The sequence below is a fragment of the Micrasema longulum genome, unplaced genomic scaffold (assembly GCF_059751315.1).
Source record: "Micrasema longulum isolate JH-2025_06_02 unplaced genomic scaffold, ASM5975131v1 h1tg002411l, whole genome shotgun sequence".
Lineage (NCBI taxonomy): Eukaryota > Metazoa > Arthropoda > Insecta > Trichoptera > Brachycentridae > Micrasema > Micrasema longulum.
The window spans coordinates 12795-32987 of NW_028279558.1; the positions used below are offsets into that span (position 1 = coordinate 12795).

The window sequence follows — 20193 nt, forward strand, 5'->3', positions numbered from 1 at the left end:
AAACAGCCGTTTGCAAATGTCTTAGCTTAACTTAGCACGTGAATTAAAATCATAAAAAATACGTTGTCTGCTGCTTAGCAAAAATACGTTACAGGTCTTCTTTTTTTTCTTCTATGGCCTTCTCCACTGCTGGGTGGCGCTGGCGGCCTCTTCCCAACGTCTCCATTCCTTCCTATCACCCGCTTTCATCATCCATGTTTTTCCAGCTATAGAGGCAATGTCATCGCCCCATCTTTTTGTGACCTTCCAACACTTCTTTTGTTTGCTGGTATTTAAACAAAATAAATTTCACTAGGCAGAATAACCCCCTTTGACGATACCTTTCTGGTCATGGTCTTAAAAGCCATGCACTCCCTCCACATACACAAAAACCGTTTTAAAGACGGTGGGCTTTCTTGTCAGTTTCGAAATTATCATGGTCTGTCTTTTCGGTCTCCTCGGGAGAGAAAGCTTTCCATTCCTCGACATATCACATTATTTTTCACCAATTTCTTTTTTGTTCAAGGCTCCAGACTTTGGAGTGAGCTACTCCTCCATACAAAAAATGTACCTTCCTTGGCCGCCTTTAACAAACGCCTGAAACGTTATTATATATCTTTAGAACCCTGACTAGGTGCCAGTCCAGGAACAATTAAATATTGCAGTGTAGAACCGCCTTTAAAACTACTGTTTCACGCCCAACCTGCCAGGAATCGAACCCGGGAACTCAAAAATGGTAGGCGAATGCTCCAACCTCTTAAAAACGAGGCGGATTTATCTCCGCTAGATTTCATTTTAGAGCGTAGCCATCAAGTCGAAAACACTCGTCCAGGGTGTTGGTATTATTTCCTGAACACCACCTATATAAAAAAAACATTGTTGCGATAGCGATTTCTAATTTTTAAAAATGTTTTCAGTACACGTCGACGGCGGGGAATCCCCGATTGGCCCTTAACAAAGCCGCCCAGTTATTGCCTTATGACAGCGCCATCTTTCTTTTCGAGAGTGACAGAAAGGACGAACTGCTAAATGTTCCCGGACCTTCGCCGAGACTCGTGAAGCAACTGCTCACTAAACGAATAAAGGTAAAAGAAACTCGCTTCGCAATAATTTATTGGGCTTATACTTGGCGGGGTGAGATGCCAGACTCCGTCTGTTTAAAGCGTGTCCTCCATGTTGTCGGACAATCGCCAGAATAGACCAGGGCAGTCTGGAAAAAAAAAGTCACGGGACGGATCGAAGCAAGCAGAGAGAGGGGAAGATCCCCCACTGGATGGACTAAACAAATCGAGGCTGCCACGGAACATCAGTTGTTGGAGCGATGAGGACGGCGGTGTGTCGGGAGAGACGAAGTACAACATTTCTTAACGTGATGAAGACTAAGAGGAAGGATGGTCACGACCCCCAGCAGTGAGAACGACGCAGATGACTTGGTGGCGGTTAACCGCCTTACAAAACGTACAGGAACCGCAAGAGAGTCGAGTTGTTAGTCACCGTTTCACAAAGTGTGGAGATTAGAGAGTTGAGTTGTTACAGTCACCGCTTCACAAAACAGGGAATTCGCTTGCTTTTTAAAAAATAACATTTTACTTTTACACCATTTTCATAAATGATTAATATATTTTTAAATAATAAAACAATCTTCAATACTTTCAATAGTTCTAGAGAGTTAGATATCGTTAATAATAATTATAAAAAAGTACTGGGCCGAGATGCGAACCTTGTGGGACTCCGCTACTGGCCTAGATGCTCGTTGACAATACTTTGCCACGCTTTACTAATAAATTGATGTCACCAGGGTAACTATTAATCAACTTTAGTAAAGCACTATTCATTTCCACTGCCTTTAATTGTAGCAATAATACCATGTGGTCAACACTATCTAAAACCTTGAAAAAGTCAGTGCATATATATCTTTTCGACAAAGCATTTGAAAATGGTATTCGTACAGTAATAAATTAGTCAATGAGGATCTGTCACAAATAAAACCGAGCTGATAAGTGAATATAATCGATTTTACACGAGGTATCTTTATATTTAAAACAAGTTTAAAAAATAATTTTGCTAGAGACGACTGTATACATATAGGGCGGTAGTTTTCTTCACCACACCTGTCACCCTTTATAAATATTTGAACGAAATAATTATCTTTCCACAAATTTGAAGTGAATTGAAATTTTCCATAATTTGATAGTAAATTGCTTCTTTTTTCTCTACTTCCAGTTGTACACCGTGTCCGCGCCGTTGGCGTGGTCGGCCAGCGCCGCGCAGGCGTCGGGTGGCGCCGCCCTCCACCCCACGCCGTCCCCCCAGTACCAGGGTCCCGCCAGGCCGGGCCCCCGAGAGCTGAGGGCCCTCAGCGTGTACTACGACAGCTCTGACGAGGAGGAACTGATCTTCGACGAGCAGGTATACAAAACGTAACATAACATCACGCCATTTCCCCGCTACGAACGCCACATCACTCAGTCTTTGCATATAGACCACGCTTCTCGATTATGCCGACTTTTGACATTCTCCTTTTCAAGTATTTGATGAAATGGTCATGTCATATATTCCTTGGTTTTCTTCAATTTTTACATCCATCAACATTCACATCGTAAATCCTTGTAGCCATTCTTTCGCTGTCCATTCGCTTTGCATAACCAAACCAACGCAACACTCTTTTCTTGGATTCATCAATATTGCTGATCTCAGCCTTACATAATTTTATCTTAATTTTGGTGTTGTTTCCTTAATCTTTCCGATGAAAAACTGCTACAATTGAAGCATTTTTTCCAGCAAACTCTGATGATATTCAACGAAGTGACGGAGCCGAAGACATTTCGAATTCCCATCGACTCCAGCATAAAGTCAATCACAGTCAACATAACAGAGACTCCTCAGTACGCTTCTTTAGAAGGACCAGAAGGTAAAATGACTAAATTTACGTTGTTCCACTGTTATTTTTTTAACTTGAAAGTATGTCTGAAGAGGGTGGTGAACGAAAATTAGTTTGAAAATATGGTATTTAAATGGGGTAGTGAGGTTGGTGAGTGAATAATAAATTAGGGTATTAGAAGAAAACTTTGAAACCTCCGCCAAAAACGAAAAACAGTTATTAATGCTAAAATAAACTATAAATAAAACCAACCTACTTTAATAATAGCGTAATTCAAACCCGTCTTTAAATCTTGCAAAATTTATGATGTATAATTGGTAAGACCAGTATGGGTAACTTAGATGGTCGGGTCATATAGAACGAATGGATGACGAAAGGATGATTAAACATATACATACGGCGAGCATTAATGGTAACGTAGGACGCGGACGACCAAGAAAGACGTGACAACCCAAAATCTCAAGTCCAGTCATGTTAAAAGCAGATACAACCGAAGAGCATGTATGACATGATGTATTGATGTGGAATGAGCTAGGAATGTACATCAGGATCGACGTGTGTGGGGGTCCATTATCTCCGCCTATCTCAAAGGAAAATGGTGATGTTAGTAGTTACAGGAATAACATTTTGGTTTATCTAATCATGCCAAGAATAAGAATAACGGATATCATGGATCGCGTAGCAGGACTGAAGTGGCAATGGGCAGGACATGTTGCGAGACAAGACCCCACAAGATGGACTCCTAAAATTTTAAGATGGAGACCTTGGGAGAATAAGCGAGGCGTCGGAAGACCTCAAAAAAGATGGTCCGACGACATAGCTGCTGTAGGGGGTAAAAATCGGCTGCAAGTAGCAATCGACTTAGAAAATGGAAGGATACGGAAGAGGCCATCATATCCAGCAGTGGAGGACAGAAGGCTGAAGTAGAAGAAGAATCATGCCACGTCTTTCATGGTCGTCCTCGTCCTACGTTACCATTGATTAACGCCATATGTATATCTGTTTTAACAATCTTACATAATCCATTATACTGCATGACCCAACCACCTCAGTGATCCTTTTTTAATCTTATTAATTATACATGTCTGATTTACACTCTTGCCTGATCGATGTTTACTCAGATATTTTTGTGCGTTGCGGTGCTAAAAATGTTGAGCAAAGATGCCTATTATGGTGGTTTTTCGGTTCCAGGCGCAGAAGTCGATCTTCTGAACAAGGCGAGCATCGGCAACTTCTCCAAGGGGTCGACTACACTATCCAAGGACGAGAAGTCCGTCATAGTAAAACTGGTGCTGGAGGCGGCAACCCCAGCAGAGGAAGATCTTCCAGGACAGAGCGAACCGTAACGATTGATTTACTCTACTTGTTACTATCCATGTGCCGTTCGCACCAGTTTTTGTGCTTAGACTTTACAAGACTATTCTGGAAACCAACATCCGTTCACATTACTAAAAGAAGAAATTTTTTGATGCTTGTGTTCTCCCTGTACTCACATATGGCTGTGAAACTTTGGTGTTCGCGAAAAAAAAATACACAAATTATCAGTGACACAGAGAGCCATGGAAAAGGGAATGCTGGGTATTTCGTTGAGAGACAGAAAAACCAATACACGGTTTGGAGCGAGAACAAAGGTCGCCGATGTGGTCCACAGGGCTGCCAACCAGAAATGGAGCTGAGCTGGTCATGTAGCCATTATTTTTTTTTATATATTTAAAATATATGGTATATTGCCATCTTTATAATGGGTTATCAATACATCTGTCTAAATCTTGACAATTTACGTCAATTTCTATGTACAAAATCTAAATTATTAAACCCGATGCCGAATAGACAACAATACAATCGGGAGAACAACAGACTCTAGATGGACCCAAAAAGTCCTGGAATTCAATTTCAATTTCAATTATAGGCGACCTAGAGCGGGTAGAAGTGTAGGCAGGCCTCAGACAAGGTGGTCTGATGACATGAGACGAGTTGCAGGAAGTGGTTGGGTGCAGTTGGCTCAGGATAGGGGGATATGGAGACTAAAGGGGGAGGCCTATGTTCACTATTGGCCAAGAGACGGCTGATGATGATGAATACATCAACCAAAATATGACAGCTGACACCTATTTATACCGTTAATTCCATAATTTGTATAATAATCGTAAAATTTGGGCCTGTTATAGCAAAATATATACAAAATTCACAAAAGTCAACAGATGGAAGAGTTGAGGAAATATTGACGTTTAAACATAGGCAGAACGGTTAATGTTACACAGTGTGTAAAGTGGCCACTTAAACCAGCTAAAACCGGGTCATAAGCCCTGTAAATGCCTAGACTTCCATATCCCTTCTCGATATGTTTTCGCTCCCTGTTGAAACAAATTTACTACCCAAAACACTAAATTAGGTTGTGACCAAACCGCATTAGTTTTTTTTTTCCATGTTTTCGTCGGCTTCGTGGTGTAGTGGTCAGCGCGTTTGCCTACCAAGCAAGAGGTCTCGGGTTCGATTCCCGACGTGGTTGATATGAAATATTTATTTAAGAGGGTGTTTTCACACTAGAATATTTCATAGTCCCGAGACCGGTACCTGAAGCGTAAGACTGATCACCTTACCTTCATGTTACAAAATTTATCGATGCGATCGGTGACTCAATTTAGTGCCCTATGCACCATTAGGTGCGGAAAAGGAATGATAATAATACATAATTTGACGTTGAATCATCAGTGTGGCCATTATATGAAGCGAAGTGTCTTCGCAATCAAAAAATTCGATCTCAAAATTAACCACTCTCTAGGAGGTAGAGAAGATTCAGAATTCCACCCCTGGAGGTGTCTGGTGATGTCCACACGCTCCATTTAGGAGCGGATGTGGAAAAAGGAACAATAGGATATATTAATTGTAATATTTTGTATATTTGCAGTTATCAAGGAACGTGGAAGCTTACAATAATCTCCAACGTCACTTATGACGTTTTAATGACAGCGGAGACCAACCTGCGGATAATGGCTAAACTGGTACCAACGTATTTGGGTGAGTGTCATTTCTCTATTTTTCTGGTTGTGTTAGTAGGCGCCGTACTAACAGTACACATAGCAGTGGCGAATGGTGATTTTATTTACAGGTAAGCTATAAAAAAATATCATAATATATTTGCACCTACTAAGAGGTACATAATATAATGTAAGTAATATATACTATAAATTGATATTTTTCTGTGGTTCTGTGTGATACAACAACCATGAAATCAACACAAACGAAGTAACTTCGTGCTATATGATAGATATATTATCCATTACTTTAATATATAATTTATTAAAAAATAAATATAAAATACCACTATGAATTCAGTCGATATTATGTATTCAATTGAAATGTCAACTAGCCGAATTGTTCTAGTAATTAATAGTGCTAAAAACGGCCGCGTGGAGCGCTATATGTCCTGCAATATGACGCATGAAAGTAATTATGGTCTTATGTCAAAAGTACCATCTTATAGAAAAATAGTCCTTAAGAAACAATGTTTGAAATAATGTTTTCCAAATCCAGAATCTTCAAATAATTTGTGTAATCTGCAAGTTTAATCTAGGAGAAAAAACCCGCACTGGGGTTAAGACTTTCAAAATATAGTATACTTATTTGCATGAATAAATAAGCTGGAATAATCGGCTAGTTTCTTAGCTCACCGCAGGCGCTGGGCGCGCTTTATTAAAATTTATATTTATATTAGGATAAAAATATAAACGGTGGAAAAGATTTAAAATAAATGGTAATTACTTATTGTTTTTCAGTCAGTATGGGCAAGAAGACATATTAGCATATTTAAAAAAATATATAGAACAAAGTTTTTTTTTTAAAATTAAAATATTAAAAAAAAAAAATGGTTGCTTACTTCTGCAGGGGAGAAGTAGGGGGAGCGCGGCGCAGTATCAGACTCCCCCCTCCTCCTCCTCGTTTCTCCCCTGCAGAAGTAAGAAACCATTTGCTTTCTTTGATATTTTATTTTTTTAAATTTTATTTGTTCTAAAAAAATATTTCAATATGCCAATATGTCTTCTTGCTCATGCTGATCATCGTGGTTTCGGATGTGACAGGGATTAATGAACACCCTGTATATTAATCGCTTTTTTTCATTTCTAGGATTTTTAAGAAAGAATTCTTATTTCAATTACAACAATATAAACTTTTGAATATATTTTTTTCAATTTCCAATTAAGATAACACAATTTTGTTTCTGCAAAATTTACTCAAATACTAACAATATAGATAATTATAGAGAAAAAATACTGATAATCAAAAGTGTATTTTATTTACAGAATTTTCATGCAATTTTATAGTTAAAAAATATATTTTTTAATACTCACCATTAGAAAAACATCCAGACGTTAGCTGCAAGCCACGAACCAACCACAAAGCGCGGATAAAAACAAAACCCAATCAGAAATCACCGAATCTTAACGCATTGTTGTTGTTTTTAAAATAAGATTAATAATTAATTACAATTAATTTACTTATATATTTAATGAATTGGTGTTTTTTTTTAGAACTCAATATTATAATTTTTATATTCAAATCAAACACCGATTTGAGTCTAGTTACATAATAATAAAATCACTTATTTATAAGTTTGTATAAACCACTTTAACTTTAGAGTTGTACGTCGACCGGTTTTGAGGTTACTTCGTCATCATCAGGACAACTAACAATGAATTTACTAACGTTAGTAAATATAAGTATTTAACCACTTACCGACTTTTTCATGCTACCGGCTTCGAGACGTAACCGTCTCTTCATCAGGACACTCACTACATCAATATACTAATACTAAAATACACTTTTACCTTGACTATCACCGTAGTATACATGGTTTTTTACGAAAAAATACATAAATTACATGCAGAGTTTAAGGTGATACAAACACCACCATGTCCAAACATGCACTAAACTTAGGTTAATAATATTTAGTGATATGTTGCAGAATGTGTGGAGGTGGAGATTAAGAAAGGGGGGGGCTCAGAGGTTGAACGTTACACGATTGGTTAATTTTTCAATCAAAAAGTGGGCTATATTAAAAAGGTTATTTCGAAACTGTGAGAGTGAAGTGATGTTTCGGAAAAAACTTGAAACCCACTTGTCCTCTAAATCATTTGAATAAATCCTTAGCGTGTAATGACAATGTACATTGTTTTTCTTACATTACAAATTTTTAAAAAAATAAAAAATTTATTTATACAATCGCTTTTTAAAGCGCCCTTGAGGTATTATATTACGAAAATAGCGCTTTATAAGTTATCCATAACAAAGAAGGTGTTTGCATCCCCTTTAACTCTGCATGTAATTTATGCATTTTTTCGTAAATACTATGTATGATGCGGTGATGGTAAAGGTAAAAGGGTATTTTAGTATTTGCATGTTGGTGTAGTGAGTGTCCTGACGAAGAGACGGGTACATTAGTACTGATATTTACGAACATTGATTAAAATGTTTGACGACAAAGTTAATTCTTTGAACATAAATTATAATTTAGAATTACTCGCTTTGCTATTTATATCATACTAGCGGACCGACATTGTCTTGCCCAAACGCTGGCTTGCCTGCTATGAGCTGGTTCACCAAACGTAATTTTGATATATGAATTTTCGATAAACTATATATTTATATATTACACATTGAGTTTGACATTTCAATCTTTTCGTTTCGTCATTGGGTGATTTGCTGTTGCCCAAAGCAAAATAAAAAAAAACTGCAATATCACCAGCCGTATACATATTTTTTATGTACGTGAGATAAATTATTACTTTTCTAATGTTGAATTTAAGGTACTTCTAGGTACTTGTTTATGGTTGAATTCAAAATCAAAAAATAAATATTTTTCAAATATGGAATTATTTTCGCAAATTTCAAACTCCGCTCTTCTCACCAACAGGGGTGCACTTATGAAGAAAGACGATTTTAAAAAATGTATTAAATGTCAGTATTATTTTAGTATTACTAAAAATCCAGTAAAAAAATGGGTAGAATTTATAAGGAATGTAAGGATAGAATCTGATAGGGATCTATAAAAAGCGAATGTTGTTTGTGAGAATTTAAAAAAAAACTTTTTTTATACACAAAAAAACAAAATCCTTCCTTTTTTTGTATATAAATTCTCGTCGAATGCAACCATGGTAGGTCAGTGAAAAATATGTTTATGCTACTAACTTTTTTTAAAAGTAAGATTGAAAAATTTAATATCTTCGAACACGCGCAGCGCAAAGATCTACATTTCGCTGAAAATTACGCGTAAATCGGTAAAGCTGTTTAGGAGCAGTTCAATTACATCACACGCACGGAAGAATTATATATAAAGAATTATATACAAGAAGCTTCGCTCTATCTCCGATAAATTTAGATAAAAATATAAAAGTTTGACATTCTCCGAATAAATTAATGTAACATATTTTGAGTACACGTGTTTCGCCTGAGGCTTTTAAATTCAACTAAAGTAGAAGTTTGAATACGAATACGAAATACGAAACGGAAATACTTATTTTTAATTTAGCACTGAACGCGGAGTAAAGTTTCAGCGTCCCTTATAAGTTGAATTCGATCATATGACGTAATGAAAACGCGTACGTATCGAGATGTCGGTTGGTAGGTCAAAAGATTTTCAGGCGCTGCCTCGCACCTAGGTGAAATAATAATAACAGATGAATCTCACTCACATCAATAAAGATTTCAGATCTTTGACGTCACAAACATCAACAGATCGTAGAATTGAAAGAATATATTTATTTTATTTATTTATTTAACGTTTTGTACATAATGTTATTTGTACATTGGCGGGCTTATTGCCAAATGGCAATTTCTTCCAACCAACCAATAAAATAAACGTTTTTTTTTTATAATTCTGGTTACAGAACATATTCAATATAAAAAAGATTAAAAAGCTTAAGATATATAAAAATAGAAATAAACTTATTTGTTTACAAATTACCTTAAATCAACACGATTACTCAATGGGAAAAAGGAAAAAAGAGGAAAAAGAAAAGGAGAAGAGATTAAGGAAGAGAAAAACTCGTAGATGTTCGAATATAGGCAGAATGGTGAATGCTACACTGTGTGTCAAGTGGCCACTTAAATCAGCCAATGGCAGGTCATAAGCCCCGTAAATGCTCGGACTTCCATATTCCCTTCTCTAAAATGTTATTCATCTCTGTTGTAATATGTAGATCCCTAGGGGGTTGAATCCAATATGTGTCTACAAAAATTTGGACAAGCTCAGAATATTGTTAGTGATCAATGAATTTGGCGTAAATTTGTTTTGGTAAAATTAAAACATATTCAGACAAAGTACGTCGTTTTCCGAAGCCGGTCGTAATATTTAACTTATATTTAAGTTTTTAAAATGTTACTCCATTGTATTGAATTGTATCGATTATTATCTAGCTGCCAGAAACGTGAAATGTCAAATTTGAATTTGAATTACGAATTCCGAACGTTTCTTCTCACCGCGCACTCCCAACCAATGACAGAAGGCGAGTTCGTATACAGAACGCGGCACGATTGGTCCGTATTCGGAAACCGACTGACGTTTGACGTTTCACATATTAAATATATTATAATCATAAATAATGTTTATAAACACTTATTTTGACGTAATTAAAAAAACATATTTATAATCTTATTAACCCGCTGTCTAATAGATAAGTAAAATTTTATTACGATATTTTTTATTTGACATAATATTATTTATATTTAAAGCATACAAGGAAACGCAGTTTGATTTTTTAATACCCTTTCACCGCACTTATTTTCTTGCCTCCCTTTTCACAGTAGTAGCTGCTCAATTGTGAAATAATCTACCCACTAATTTATTTATTTATTTATAAATACGCCCGATGGGCATTTTTAAGGACAAATTTATACATAGAAAATTATTATAAAGGAAAGTAGAAAGACACAATGGTATTTAGTAGACTCGGTGGGAGTGGAAGCGGAGAGAGGTGTTTATAATTTAATTTGATTCAGTGATCGTTTGAAAGAAGACAACTTGTTATCAAAGAAATCAAGACTGGTATGTTTGTTGGCACGGCTTGAGAATCCTGGGCATAGGGGAATAAAAACCATAGTTAGTTCTATGGTTATCGGTATGAAAGAGTAAGTTTTGTCTGAGGTTTCTAGTTGGGATATTTCATTTTATCAAGCTCAGTAGTTCAGGCGCATCAAAGAGTGAGTTGAGAATTTTAAATAGGACTATAAGGTCGGATTTATTTCGACGATCTTGAAGAGAAGATATATTCAAAGTAGTTTCTAACTCATTATACGTATATGGGTCTCTGGATAAGCCCAACCTCCAGCCTATCTTTCTTAAAAATCGATGTTGAACTGATTCAATATTCTTGATGTGAACATCATAATATTGGTATCAAAGAAATCAAGACTGGTATGTTATATTATACGAAGCCTCTAGAAAGATCGGTATGGAAATAAATACAGACAAAACCAAGATTTTGAGTCCAATACTTGGCAACATATGTACTGGAAGTAAAAATATCGGTGCTGCTGACGAGTACCTTGGGCACAAAATCAAATTGGGAAAATTTAATCAAACTGCGGAACTGCCAAGACGAATCGGGTTAAGTTGGGCTGCGTTTGGAAAGCTGAAACACGTTTTCAGAAAAAAGGAAATCCCAAATAATCTGAAGGCCAAAGTCTACAACTCTCGCGTTTTGCCGGTGGCGACATACGGTCTTGTCTTGAAACCATGTCCCTCACTGCTAGAAGTGTTCACAAAATCAAGTGCACTCAGCGGTCTATGGAAAGACGAGTGTCGGGCGTCCCCTTAAGAGACCGAATAAGGAATGAGGAGATAAGACGCCGTACAAAGGTGACCGATATCGCAGAAAGAGTGGGAAGACAAAAATGCCAGTGGGCGGGGCATGTGGCCAGACAAGAAGTCGATAGGCGGACCCGCGGAATACTAAACTGGAGACCCCGCGGAAGTAAAAGGAAAGTAAGGAGACCGCAGAGGAGATAAACTGACGACGTCGTCAAACTCATGAGCCATGGATGGAAACAAAGTTGCCCAGGACAGAAGAACATGGAAAAATTTGGAAGAGGCCTATACCCAGCAGGTAGAGAAACGGGCTGATAAGAAGAAGATGTTTGTTGGCAGACCTAAGAATTCTGGGCACAGGGGAATAAAAACCATAGTTAGTTCTATGGTTATCGGTATGAAAGAGTAAGTTTTGTCTGAGGTTTCTAGTTGGGATATTTCATTTTATCAAGCTCAGTAGTTCAGGCGCATCAAAGAGTGAGTTGAGAATTTTAAATAGGACGGATTTATTTGGACGGTCTTGAAGAGAAGATATATTTAAGATTGTTTCTAACTCATTATACGTATCTTGGTATCTGGATAAGCCCAGCTTCCAGCCTATCTTTCTTAAAAATCTAAATATATATCCGTTGACAATGACCTCACATTTAGTAAAACTTTCATCCCTTTCAAAAACCATCACTTTCGATCTATCATTCATCTTGCAAACGTCGCGGACAAAAGTTAACAGCAACATTATTTTGTTTTAAAAGATACTGAAGCTTATCAGAACTTCGAGTACCTACTTATATATGCAGTGTGTAATAATGTAGCCCTCGCGGGTTCAACGGTTTATCTTGGACCTTGAATCTTTTTACTATACAATATACTGGTACAAACATGTCCGAGAATAACAATATTCATTTTATTACATCAATTATTACACATTTTCAATTTCACTAATAAAAAAATCAGCGGTGTGGATTGTGTCGAGGTCGCTAGCGTCCAAAAAGGTTGAATTCGTCTCTGCGCTTGAAATAAAATGGCTTCATTGAAACTAAAATTAGTTTCTACTAGACAAAAATAACGTTACAAATTAAACAAAATATTAAAGGCGTTAAATTCGACAATATCAATTCGTTATCTCTCATCAACTTCAGGGTGCCTAGAAGAATGACTAGACAGATGCCACCGTTTTGTAGCAACAATTCACGGACAGTGTATACCCGGGGCTGTCGAGTTTATGATGATGACGGGAAAAAAAACTAATGCGGTTTGGTCAATTCATCTTGGTTAAGTGTTTTTGGTAATGTTTAAGGTCGCAATAATGTTCTCAGTGAAAATCATCGTGTTTGGTTTAACGAGTTTGTATTTTTTTGACGTTTAATTTAACAAGAAGCAAAGTGTATTCGCATCTAAAAAAAGGAGGAAGCGCAGCCCGCGATGTGCTCCCTCTGACCATGCGTACCTTTTTTTAGTTCCTGAACGGACCACAGTAGTATATGCAGCTCGGCCGTTAATCAAAGATATTCATCATCATTATTCCATGTCCACTCCCTAGTTGGAGCATACGGTGTCCACGAAGATCCTCCAGACATCTCTGTCGGCTGCCAGCTCCTGTACATCCTGCCAAGTCAGGTTCGCGTCTCGTAGTTCTGACATGAACTTCCAACGAACAGTCAGCAGTGAGTGGACATGCATGCGGAGTACGTATTTAGGCTATCTACAGTGGCCTGAAGACCCTTGACTGAATCGTCAATTATAACCGCATCATCGGCATGCTCTAGGTCGCAAAGTTTTTGGAAGGAGGAGATGGATATTCCTCGATCAAGTGGAAATGACTACCTTAGGATAAAGTCCATGAGGATTATAAAAAGGAACGGTGCAAGGACGCAACCTTGACGAACTCCAGTGGTGACCTTAAACCAATCTGTGACAACATCGTTCATTCTGATTCGGCATTCGCTATTTGAGTGAAAGGCTTTCATAAGTTCGACTAGTTTTACTAATTAGCAGAAGAATCAAAGATATTATGAAGGTATAATACTCTCCAATTGCAAGAGTATTTGCCTATTAAACATAGTTTCACCGATGTGAAAGTTGTCGATCTCCAAAGTGATCATGTTTAGCTGCCTGGCAGTTTTTCATATATGCATGATCAGAGGCAGGTTAGTTCTGGAAGCCGGTAGGTAAAACAGTATCGGGAGATATTTATACCCTCTCTACATCCATCATCATCTATTACTTGGAAGTAAGTTGATAAGCCTTACGCTTAAGATGCCAGCCTAAAAACATGAAATATTATTTTATAGAACCACCTTTCTAATCAATATATAATGTCGACTTTCCCAGGAATAGAACCCGGGGCCTCGAGCATGATAGGCAAACACGGGAACCAATACACTACGACGCGGACTTATCTTCACACGATTTCCTTCGTAATTCTTATCTGAGAGTGGCCATTGAGTCGAAAGCACTCGTCCGGGGATCTAGTTCTTTACACACAGAACTGTATTCTAAATCCGCCTAATGGCTTCGTAACAACAAAACGATGATTACTCCTTTGCTATATATTTTGATTTTTAACTTTATTTACAGATCATGGACCGGAGATCAAATCGATCAAGATCGCTGTAGGTGGAACAGTTGCTTCAATACAAGATGAAGCAGAAGTGTTAGACTCTGGTGGTAGAAACTTGACCAAACTGGTGTACGCGTAAGTTGTTGATCTATATTAATCTTATTCTGAAAAGTGGAAATCAGTTATATAACTTATATAGATAAGCTCCTGATGAAACTGCGACCTATGTAGATCTATAAGGTCGGGTGCCTGTAAATCAGTTCTCGCCCTCCAAACCCAGGTCTTTAAAGAATCTGGCTACTGTGTGGATGGCAAGTGTTCTCATATTGCTAATTCTCCCCCATCCAAACCCAGATCCCTAAACTATCGGGTTGGAAGGTAGGGGGTTGGAAAGTGTTCTAACATCCTTGGGTTGACCAGTGGCCCTCGGAGAATGTGACTTCTTTAATGATATAAAGCATCACATCAACATAAAATGATTCACCATCTGCACTGCAGAACCTACATCTAGGAGTTTCAAAAAAAATAATTCTAGTTTATTCAATATGCAGTGCCCTGTAAGGGCTCTAGTGATAACCCTCATTTGGTTGCGACTAAATTTCATTAAGTCAAAAGCAAACCATTGCGAGTACCTTTAGCAGTTCCTTCACATAATGCTGAACAGGTGTTTTTTGCCAGGGCATTATGCTACCGGGGCCCCAACCTATGTTCGGAGTTTGTGATCATATAAAGTAAAGAGTAGGAAAAATTAAACTGTACTGTTTAAGGAAAAAACGCCTGAACGGGAATTCCGCAGGGAAACCACTTATTACCTATATTATTATTTAATGTGGTTCCAAATTTGATTAGGAATCACGATAAGGTTTTCAGTCTTTTGCTTCGAATTTTTAATAGCTAAATTTGGAGAACACAAAGTTGCAAATATAAGATATATTTATGTTACCAGCTTATAACACTGCATTAAGTATATTTTCGGTCTTAGGAAATATAACCACATATCCGACTATAGGAGAGATAATCACACGTTTATTTCAATATTCTTTTCACTATTTGGGTTGTGGTCCTGTGGCTAGTGTCTCGGACTCACGGAACAAAGGTCTGTGGTTCGAATCCCACTCTACCCCAACTTGATTCCCATTTTCTAATAGTGAGTTACTTAAAACTCGTTGAAAATGGCCCTCAAAATTAAATATTTGGGTAAATCATAAGAACGCAAATATTTAAAAAAAAAAAAAACAAAAAAACTATACTTCATAGCCCTAGCGCACCGATAAACTGTGTAATCATGTTCCGTCCACTATCAACGTGAATTTTGAAAGTAAACATAGTTTGAATACTTTTTTGGTTTCAGGTCTCCCGAAGATAGTGCAGAGAGCGATACAGCAGAAGTGGAGTCCCTAAGGGCGCTAGAGTCTGGTACAGTGGTGCAGAGGGTCAAAGTGCCAGAAACATTAGCCCCAGGAACTGTCTTTAGGATCCAAGTAGAGGGAAGAAACGACAGAGGTAAGACTAATAATCTATCCAACAAAACAGCAATTGCTAAAGTAAAATTTTAATCCGTCCAATTTAAACTGAGTTCGGATGAAATCACACAAAATAATAATGTTCATAAGTGCTCTACATTAGATACTTCTATAAAAGGAATGAACAATACGGTTGATAAGTTTAAGGTCAAAATAATCCAGGTCTTGATAGAAATTTCAAAATCAAATAATTCCAGGTTTAGGTGCCTGGAAGCCATAGTTTGGGATGTGAAGAGGAATGGAGTTTCATTCGTCTCTAAAATCTTCTAAAATCGAAATTACACTGGCTATAAGCATCATACATCATGTAGAGTGAGAATTAATGTTTTGGAAAAAATAAAACCCACCTGCTCTCTTAATCATGTGAATAAATCGATGCATGTATTGTGATGATGAAAAAATAAATAGTTTTACTTAAATTTTAAGTAAAATTTAAATCAATTTCCATTTAATCACTTTGATTACATACGAAAATAGCGCTATATAAGTATTTATAATATTAATAATTATTATTTCTAAAAAAGTTTGCGTAGGGAACATTGAACATAATTTGCTAAAATATTCAAGGAAACAACTTAAAATTCCGAAGATACATACTAACTCAGATTAAAATAATTATTTTTCAAAGGTTTTAATCCCCATAATTATAATATTGATGTTTTTTGTTGATATTTCTTGATAAAACTCCATAGTTAATGATAATGATAAAATTTATAAATAAACTTATCAATGAAACTTCTTGGTTTAGTTTTACTTTTTATTATTTTGACCAACGAGCGCTTTCGCCTAAGTAGGCATCTTCAAGACTGGTGATTTGTTTACAACGTTTACAGCTTTTATACTATTCTTAACATATTTTGGAGATAAGATAGAACAATATTTTAACAGGGGACAGAAAACATAAATATTTACAACTAGTTTGCTATACAATTCATTTTTGGGAGTTTTTGGACCGAAAGGGATTAAGTTTTATTATTTAAAATGTGGGAAGAGAACACATGGCGAAATACAACAGTGTGGGGAATCTACATTTTAACAGATAAAGTTGGAAAATACTTTGGTTTTTTGACAGGGAAGTTTACATACCTATAAATGAAACATTTTAAGATTCATACTTAGTTAATACAGATAATTTCATTACATAATTTTAGTAGTAAATAATTAAATCAAACGGAGCTATATTAAATTAAAGGTTTAAGTAAGGAGAGTTTACATAATAACATTTAGTTAATAAGTTTACATACCTAAAGATAAATGACGAAACATTTAAAATTCATAATTAGTTAAGACAGAGTTAATAAGTTTACATACCTATAGATGAATGACGAAACATTTTAAGATTCATACTTAGTTAATACAGATAATTTCATTACATAATTACATTTAATTAACAAGTTTACATACCTAAAGATGATTGACGGAATATTTTAAGATTAATACTTAGTTAATACATTAGTTTTGAAATGAAGTTATCATTTTGATAGTTAATTTCATGTTAATTATATTATTTTAGTAGTAAATAGTTAAATCAAACGGAACTTTATTAAATTAATGGTTTAAGTAAGGGGGAGTTTGATAATTCCAATTGCTGGTTAATTATTACTGCATTAAGTTTAATTCTATTGATTTCTAATGATTCTAATTTATCTAGTTTTTTCCCTTTGTTTTCAAAATGTAGTAATTTAATATTATTTTCGCTGTCAAAAGTATGGTTAAGCGAGTTTAAATGTGTTGCAAAATTAGATTTGTCATTTTTTAATCTATAGGAGGCAATATGTTCTTTGAGTCTTGTTTTTATTGATCTGCCACTTTGACCTATATATATACCTTCACAATCATTGCACTTTAAACTATACACTCCATTCTTGTCTAAGGTTGAGATCTTATCTTTATTATTAACAAGGCATTGTCCCATTGTTTTTTTTATTATACATAGCTACATTAATTTTATTTTTATTAAATATTTTTTTAATTTTTTCACTTGTGTTTCCTATATAATTTAATTTTACCCAATAATTTGATTCATTTTTATTATCTATTGGTAATAAACCGTTACCTATTGCTTTGACTGAGTTTCTTTTTTGTTTTTTAATTAATAATTTGTCAATGAGATTTTTTTCATAACCGTTATTGAATGCTATTATTTTTATAATGTTTATTTCTTTTTTATAATTTTCATTAGACATTGGTATATTAACTAATCTATGTATCATTGAATGAAAAACTGACAATTTATGAGATAAATGATGGCGTGAATTGGCATGTATGATATTATCGCTAAATGTGGGTTTTCTATAAATGCTAAAGTCAAATTTACTGTCAATTATTTGTATGTTTAAATCTAAAAAGTTAATTTTATTTCCTCCATATTCCATCGTAAATTTAATTGAATTACTTAAGTTATTTAGTTCATTAAAAAATGTATCTAACTGTCTTTTTGTTCCTTTCCAAAGACAAATGACGTCATCAACATATCTATAATAAAATTGCACATTTTCAAATAATTTTGTTTGACATAATTTTGATTCTAAATAGTCCATGTAAAAAACAGCTAATATTGGAGATAATGGACTTCCCATGGCAAGACCATTCTTCTGAAGATAATATTTATTGTTAAATTTAAATAGGTTTTGATCTATACAAACATTTAAAATTTGAGAAATCTCATTTTTCAATTGAGGCGTTAAGAATTTTTTATAAATATATGTGTCTAATGCATTTTTAAGTTCATTTATAGGTATACAAGTGAAAAGATTTACTACATCAAAGGATATTAGAACTGATTTTTTAGGGATATTAGTGTCTTTAATTTTAGTGATAAGGTCTAACGAATTTTTTATTGTCCGACTAGGGTTAAATTTTAGAATACATTTTATGAGGAAATTCGCTTTTTTTGCTAATTTATACGAAGGAGCAGAGTTAAAAGAAACAACTGGTCTTAATGGCATCCCATCTTTATGAACTTTTGGTAATCCATATAGTCTCGGACATTGAGGGTTCATATTAAGTATTTGTTGACTTGAGAAAGTGTTAGAAAAAATAATTTTACATGAATCTACTACCGCTTTTATATTTGTTGAATAAATTTGCGTTAAATCTTTGGGTATTTCGGCAAAATTATCTGTAGAAAGGAGATTTTCCATTTTTTCAGTATAAACCTCTTTGCTAAGTATAACCGTACAATTACCTTTGTCCGCCTTTGAAACAATTAAATTATTAGATTTGATTTTATTTTTTATTTTTTTAATGATTTTTGATTCATTATTTGAAGAAAAGTTTTTAAGACAGCGAAAATAATATTAAATTACTACATTTTGAAAACAAAGGGAAAAAACTAGATAAATTAGAATCATTAGAAATCAATAGAATTAAACTTAATGCAGTAATAATTAACCAGCAATTGGAATTATCAAACTCCCCCTTACTTAAACCATTAATTTAATAAAGTTCCGTTTGATTTAACTATTTACTACTAAAATAATATAATTAACATGAAATTAACTATCAAAATGATAACTTCATTTCAAAACTAATGTATTAACTAAGTATTAATCTTAAAATATTCCGTCAATCATCTTTAGGTATGTAAACTTGTTAATTAAATGTAATTATGTAATGAAATTATCTGTATTAACTAAGTATGAATCTTAAAATGTTTCGTCATTCATCTATAGGTATGTAAACTTATTAACTCTGTCTTAACTAATTATGAATTTTAAATGTTTCGTCATTTATCTTTAGGTATGTAAACTTATTAACTAAATGTTATTATGTAAACTCTCCTTACTTAAACCTTTAATTTAATATAGCTCCGTTTGATTTAATTATTTACTACTAAAATTATGTAATGAAATTATCTGTATTAACTAAGTATGAATCTTAAAATGTTTCATTTATAGGTATGTAAACTTCCCTGTCAAAAAACCAAAGTATTTTCCAACTTTATCTGTTAAAATGTAGATTCCCCACACTGTTGTATTTCGCCATGTGTTCTCTTCCCACATTTTAAATAATAAAACTTAATCCCTTTCGGTCCAAAAACTCCCAAAAATGAATTGTATAGCAAACTAGTTGTAAATATTTATGTTTTCTGTCCCCTGTTAAAATATTGTTCTATCTTATCTCCAAAATATGTTAAGAATAGTATAAAAGCTGTAAACGTTGTAAACAAATCGCCAGTCTTGAAGATGCCTACTTAGGCGAAAGCGCTCGTTGGTCAAAATAATAAAAAGTAAAACTAAACCAAGAAGTTTCATTGATAAGTTTATTTATAAATTTTATCATTACCCATAATTATACATGTACATATGGCTACGGTAGATTGACGAAGTCAACTTACGATTTAATTATGAGATGATTTTACCGTTAATTTTATAAGTTTTTTGAGTTTGATAGCTCGGTACAGTGCCAGGGTACCAAAAATGTTTGTTTTCTATTATTTGTACAT

General features: G+C 34.8%; 1 protein-coding gene and 1 non-coding gene across 5 annotated transcripts in view; both read left to right on the forward strand.

Moving 5' to 3' along the window:
- The window catches only part of LOC148272259 (uncharacterized), a 40799-nt gene that overhangs the window by 2546 nt on the left and 18060 nt on the right, over window positions 1-20193 (forward strand). For all 4 annotated transcript variants that reach the window (XM_088240274.1, XM_088240275.1, XM_088240276.1 and 1 more), the window contains exons 2-8: window positions 897-1064; window positions 2203-2388; window positions 2761-2890; window positions 4052-4202; window positions 5769-5878; window positions 14241-14358; window positions 15575-15726. In XM_088240274.1, coding sequence (XP_088096400.1) covers window positions 897-1064; window positions 2203-2388; window positions 2761-2890; window positions 4052-4202; window positions 5769-5878; window positions 14241-14358; window positions 15575-15726 — 1015 coding nt within the window. The remainder of the gene's footprint in view (window positions 1-896; window positions 1065-2202; window positions 2389-2760; window positions 2891-4051; window positions 4203-5768; window positions 5879-14240; window positions 14359-15574; window positions 15727-20193) is intronic.
- TRNAG-ACC (transfer RNA glycine (anticodon ACC)) lies at window positions 5297-5369 on the forward strand. Its single transcript has one exon. It is a non-coding gene; the product is annotated as a tRNA-Gly (tRNA).